Source organism: Nematolebias whitei, chromosome 15, assembly GCF_014905685.2.
Source record: "Nematolebias whitei isolate Nwh7 chromosome 15, NemWhi1, whole genome shotgun sequence".
Classification (NCBI taxonomy): Eukaryota; Metazoa; Chordata; class Actinopteri; order Cyprinodontiformes; family Rivulidae; genus Nematolebias; species Nematolebias whitei.
In genome coordinates, this window is record NC_056512.1 from 19,475,901 (window position 1) to 19,482,569 (window position 6,669).

At 39.1% G+C, this 6,669-nt stretch overlaps 1 protein-coding gene across 1 annotated transcript in view; it reads left to right on the forward strand.

The window, feature by feature from the left end:
- The window catches only part of LOC119421067 (microtubule-associated serine/threonine-protein kinase 1), an 87,955-nt gene that overhangs the window by 59,271 nt on the left and 22,015 nt on the right, over positions 1 to 6,669 (forward strand). The window contains exon 9 of the mRNA XM_037688470.1: positions 5,768 to 5,869. Coding sequence (XP_037544398.1) covers positions 5,768 to 5,869 — 102 coding nt within the window. The remainder of the gene's footprint in view (positions 1 to 5,767; positions 5,870 to 6,669) is intronic.

Genomic DNA, 6,669 nt, shown 5'->3' on the forward strand with positions numbered 1-6,669 from the left:
ATTTTTTGGGACAGGCATTTTGGGTTTTCATGAGCTGTATGCCATAATCATCAGTATTAAAACAATTAAAGACCTGAAATATTTCAGTTGGTGTGCAATGAATCTGAAATATATGAAAGTTTCATTTTTATCATTACATTATGGAAAATAATGACCTTTATCACAATATGCTAATTTTTTGAGAAGGACCTGTACTTCTTCTCCATTCCTCAGGCATTTTCTCACCCTCAAATATGCCATTGAATATTTGAGTCAAAGACCTCACTGCCATCTCTCCAAGACATTTCCAAACCTCCAATGGTATTTCATCAGGTCCTACTGCCTTTCCCTTCTTTATTCGTTTTAGAGCTTTCCAGACTTCACTTCTTTCCCACTTCCTGGTCCACAGTTTCTATGACCTCTGCTCTTCTTTCTCTTTCATTCTCTTCATTCATTAGCTCCTCAAAGTACTCCTTCCATCTTCTCATCACACTCACCTCACTTGTTAGAACATTACCATTCCTATCTTTAACAAGCCTAACCTGTTGCACATCCTTTCCAGCCTGATTCCTCTGTCTTGCCAATTGGTACAAGTCCTTCTCGCCATCTTTAGTGTCCATCCTCCCATACAACTCATCATACGTCTTCTGCTTTGCCTTAGCCACCTCCCTCTTTGCTTTACATTGCATCTCCTTATATTCCTGTTTCCTCTTTTCAGTCTTCTCACTGTCATATTTCTTCTTGGCTAACCTCTATTTTTGAATAGTGTCCCACATTTCACTGTTCCACCACCAGGTTTTCTTATCATCCATTCTCTGTCCAGATGACACACCAAGTACCTTCCTACCTGTCTCTCTAATTACTGTTGCTGTAGTAGTCCAGTCATTTGGAAGCTCTTTCTTACCACCCAGAGTCTTTAACAGCTCCTCTCTGAATTTCTCACAACATTCTTCCTTCTTCAGCTTCCACCATTTGGTCTTCTTCTCTGATTTCTCTCTTTTTCTCTTCTTCACAACAACAGTCATTCTAAACACAACCATCTGATGCTGTCTGGCCACATTCTCCCCTGCCACAACCTTACAGTCTCCAATCTCCCTCAGGTTTCCTCTTTTACACAGAATGTAGTCGACCTGCGTACTCCTTCCTCCACTCTTATAGCTCACTCTATGTTCCTCCCTCTTTTGGAAATACGTGTTGACTACAGTCATTTCCATTCTCTTGGCAAAATCCACCACCATCTGTGACACAATCCTCAGTTTTTAGACCCATTATCTGGCAGGCGAGCGAGGCAGGAGTTTAAAATAAAAATAATTTATTTTAAACAACAAAACAAAAAGGCGAGCATGGCAGCAAAAAACTTACAAAACGAGAACAGGCAGGCAAAACAGAACAGGTACAGATTCAGGCGGATAATCCGACAGAAAGAGAGGAGGACTGAGTCGTCTGTGCATAACAGAACAATGACCGGACAGAGAGTGGAGGAGAGAAGAGCTTTAAATAAGGCAGAGGAGAGTGAGTAATGAGAGCACCTGGGCAGGTAGCTGATGAGGGACAGGTGTGAATGATAAAGACTGGAGACCAAGCCCAGATCTACCATACGGGTAACCTGGGCACGTGCCCAGGGGCCCTTGACACAGAGGGGGCCCTCCGCTGCCAGCAAATTTTTATTATTATTTTTTTGCCGCAACCAAACAGGCACTCTTGACTCCCCTCATTCATACAGCACTGTGAGGGAGGATGGTGAAGCTACTCACAATAACGGGCGCGATGGGGCAGTGAATTTTCGGTTTTCAAAATAAAACACAAAACCCCGTAAAATTCACATATCTCACCTTATTTTTGTTGCCTTTACTGTGGAAACCTTCCAGTCCGACACCGGAAGTATCAGTACCGCAGGTTTTTTTGTAAGTTATTTGTATTCAGTTTATCAGCGCAAATGTTTTTGTTTAAACGTGAAGTTTACTAAAATGTCCTGCCGGGGTTCAGGTACCTGCTGTGCTGTTCGCAGCTGCATGAACAACCAGACCAAGCTAAGACTACAGAAAGTGTTTTGAACACGGACCCAGAAGAAACCACTCAAAACGCTGTTTCTGTGCTCATTTCATTTTGTAAACAAACGGACTCTCTGAGTTTCATAAATTTGTATCTTGCCTACAAAAAAGAAAAGACCAGAAAAAACCTCTAAAGGTAAGAGCCATGGCGCTTTCTGTGAAGTGAGTAGGCCAATAAACTGTTATGATTGTGCAGATAATACAGGTGATGGTCAAAAAATTAGAATATCATGAAAAATTTATTTCAGTAATTCCATTCAAAAAGTGAAACTTGTATATTATATTAATTTATTACACACTGACTGTTATATTTCAAATGTTTTTTTTTCTTTTAATGTTGATGATTATAACTGACAACTAATGAAAACCCCAAATTCAGTATCTCAGAAAATTAGAATATTACTTAAGACCTGTAAAAAAAATAGATTTTTAGAAATGTTGGCCAACTGAAAAGTATGAACATGAAAAGTATGAGCATGTACAGCACTCAGTTCTTAGTTGGGGCTCATTTTGCCTGGATTGCTGCAGTATATATATATATAATAGAGGGGGGCCCTGTGAGCTTCAGTGCCCAGGGGCCCCGGGGTTGCTAATCTGGCCCTGCTGGAGACTAGAGAGGTAGGCAGAGGAGTGAGTGGAGAGTGACAGAAAACACAGAGTCAGAAAGACAGAAACAGAATCACAAGGAGCAGAATAAAAAATATAAAGAGCAGAAAAGGGACAAAGAACAAATATAAAGAAAACAGGGACAGGGACAGACCCTGTCAGTCTGTCCTTCCTAGTTTCTTTCTTTGACACCAAACCTACCCATCACTTCCTCATCCTTTCTGTTTCCTTCACCAACATGTCCATTCAGGTCTGCTCCGATCACCACTCTCTCCTCTCTGAGAATACTCTCTATCACTTCATCCAGATCCTTCCAAAATTTATCTTCATCCTCCACATCACATCCAACCTGTGGAGCATAACCACTGACAATGTTTAGTATCAGACCTTCACTTCTACCTTCAGGCAAATCACCCTATCTGACACTCTTTTCACCTCTACTACATTCTTTGCCATCTCCTCCTTCAGGACCACCCCTACTCCATTTCTCTTTCTATCCACACCATAGTAAAACAGTTTGAACCCTTCTCCAATGCTGTGAGCCTTGCTGCCCTTCCACTTGGTCTTTTTGACACATAAAACATCTACCTTCCTTCTCTGCATCATGTCGGCCAGCTCTCTACCTTTGCCTGTCATTGTCCCACATTTAGAGTTGCCACTCTCAGTCTTACATTCTTGATTTTCCTCTTCTCCCTCTGTCTCCTGAAACATTTCCCTCCTCGTGGTCTTTGACTACCAGTAGCACATGTTCCACCTGCACCCTTCTTGTCAACAGCTTCCGTGGCGGTCGTTGTTAACCCGGGCCTCGACCGATCTGGTATGATGTCGCTTAGATGAACTTGCATATTAATTTTGGCAAAAGAGTTTTGCATTGGATGCCCTTCCTGACACGACCGTCACCACTGGGCTTATGACCTGCACGAGACGCACTGACTTGTGCTCCCTAGTGGCTGGTTCCACTAATTTTAGTGATATCCAGAAAATAATCAGACCTGTTTTTTATGCCGAGCCCTTTTGACTTTCTTCCTCGTTAAACAGATATTTCTCCAGATTCTTGAAATTATTGATGTTGCAGGATTTCACAGACTGGTTAACCTCCGCCCATCTTTACTTCTGAAAGATTCAGCTTTTATTTTCTTTTTATACCCAGTTGTGTTGCCAGTTAACGTAATTATTTGTGAGCTGCTCCTCCAGTTGTTTCTTATTTGTACCACTTATTTTTGCAGTCTTTTATTTCACCTTTGCCAGCTTTTTTGAGATATGTTGCTTCAATCAAATTCAAAATTACCTTAATCTTTCCAAAAAAAATTTAAACTTTTTGTTCTGCTGTGTTCCATTTTAAACAAAATATTGGTTTATGAGATTTGCAAATCATTGCATTTTATTTATATTTATACTTAAAGAGATCCACAACTATTTTGACCAATAGACCCTTTGTTGATAAACAATTACTTCAGCTATAAAAACAAGATCATAAAAATGTTGTAGGCTGTTTAGTTTTTATGATTTTTTAGAAATTATTGACACATGGACATTGCCATTTTATTTAGGCTGCAATGCATTCTGGGTAGATGATATAGACAGGTTGCACTGGTCCCTTCAGCTTGAATGTTAATTTTGGATATTATCTGACATTCAGCTCTTTAATTTAAACCCGAGTGTGATGACAGAGAGCAGAAATGACTTAGCTTTAGCGTTAGCACCAGAGCTAATATATATGACATTTGCTTCAAAGCTAATATGTATTTAGAGTGTTAGCTTCCGAGCTAATAACATTAGATCTAGAGCTAATAAATTAAACATCACAAGTTGACCATGTTTGATTGTTTTGACTATATATTGTGCATAAGGACTGATACAGAATATGACTTTAAGGTCACATATGTCTTTTTAACCTTGACTTCAGTCTCCACTACAACCGATGTATGTCATCGTCCCACAATGCATTGCACTGATAAAATAACGGTGACATTGTTAGGTGAAAAATGTAATAAATGTATAATTTTTTACAGTAATTAGGAGTCAAACAAGATTTTTTTTAGAAGGATAGAGAAATAACATATTAAGACCAATATGTGCAAGTAGTCAGAGATCCCTTTAATTTGATGTCCTAACGTTTTTGGAAGTGGGGTTGTATCCATTAAAAAGAAAAACTAACGAAGTTGTGCCGATGGGGCGGAGCTAACAACTCTTGCTGCCTTATTATGCCTTATTATTATTAACTCTTATGCCTTATTTAATTACCCTCTGGGATTAATAAAGTTTTTTTTAATTGAATTGCTAAAATAAAACCTTAAAGAGCAACAAGGTAGATGTTATTGTTTTGCGTTGTTTATTTCTATCTTATGGGCTTCACAGCATCAAACAAAATAATTGTTTTATTTAATTTTTACCCTTCGCACTCTGATTTGCTTAGGCGCTGCTGTCCTGAACCCTTTCTAAGCTAATTCTTGTTTTAAACAGCATATCATTTGAAAATATAGAAATCACAAACCAATAGACCGATTTTATGGAGGCCAGATGTGGCCCATGGGCAACCAGTTGACAGTCACTTCCATTAATCTTTTTTAATAAATGAGGTTTTATTTAAAAGAAAACAGCATTCATAGTTTTTGTTTGATAACTCGTGTCATGAGAACATTATAAGCCAATAGTTTTTAAATGTTTTGAGCAGAAAATGCTAATCTAGTAAAATGTTTATTGTTACTCTCATGATTCCTAATGGAAGCAAGAACAAGGATTAAAAAAAACCTCTCTTGATTTTTGAAACATTTGTTGCTGCTGGAGAAGATTATTGATAGACGGGTGCAGCTTAAGCCTTTTTATTTCATGTAGACATATCATGCCGTTTTAGTGAGATCGAGGTTCAGGTGTGAATAAAAGAGGCTGAGCGTGAGATTTACCGAAAAGATGAACAGCTATCACAGATTTTCATCAGTGACCTCTTTTCATCAGCAGGCTTGAATCAAATGCTTTGATTAGTCATTGTTGTCCATTTTATGCCTTGTTCTGATCTAATTTTCTTATACTTGTAATTGTTCTTAATTACACTCTGCCTACTTTCCCTCTTTTGACTAAAGAAAGTCTAAAAATCTCCCGTCTCTGCTTCCCTCTTTGTGTTTTTGTGCCAGGCGTTTGATCGCTCTGAGAGCTCTGAGGTAGCCTTCGTCACGGAGCTGGTGAAAAAGCTTCTCATCATCATCTCCAGACCGGCACGGCTTCTGGAGTGTCTGGTTAGTTCAAACACACACAAACACACACACTGTTCTGCTGTAGTGGACACAGTCCTCATGTTACCCTAATATTCCTCACAGCGTGATTCTGGTGAAAATTTATATTACCGGTAAATTCACAAGTGTTTAAACAGTCTAATGTGTTACACAGAAGAGGAGTTTAAAAATCAAAACTAATCAAAAACAAGTAGAAGATTAAGTTGAGACTGCGGTGATGACAAAGACATTTGCATTTAGATTAAAACTCGCCTTTAGCACAGTCGAGCTACTTTCAGCAGCCCTCCTGCTGATTGGCTGCTTCCCAGCCTGACTCAGACTGTGACCACGGTGCCGTTAAAATTGGAGGCTTCGCAGTGTTTATCTGTTAAGCGCAGTTTGACTTCACGTCATAACTATTAACTGTGTTTTCCTGCATGTGTCATGACATGCTGAATTGGATTATGTTCGAGAGCAGCGGCTGAAAGAGCGACAAGGAGAATCAGTTTCATTGATCCAAATCTGCACATATCACAGCTTTAGTTTTACTCCTTCTGAGCGCTAACGTGTGCTTCTGGCATTAGTGACGAGATTCACTGAAGTAATCAAGAGTTGTACCGGTTAAGAGGTCCAAGTGTATTAGAGTAATAAGAGCTCAAACCTAAGAATTTAAAATTATTTTTGTTGCGTCTCCAAAATATCTTGAAATTATACCAAGGGTTCTCAGTTTTGACCTGTTAGTCAACTGGTGGCAAAAGAAAAGAAATCATATCCACCATTTATATCTGCAAAATTATGTATTCATGCGTCTCCGAAATAATGCC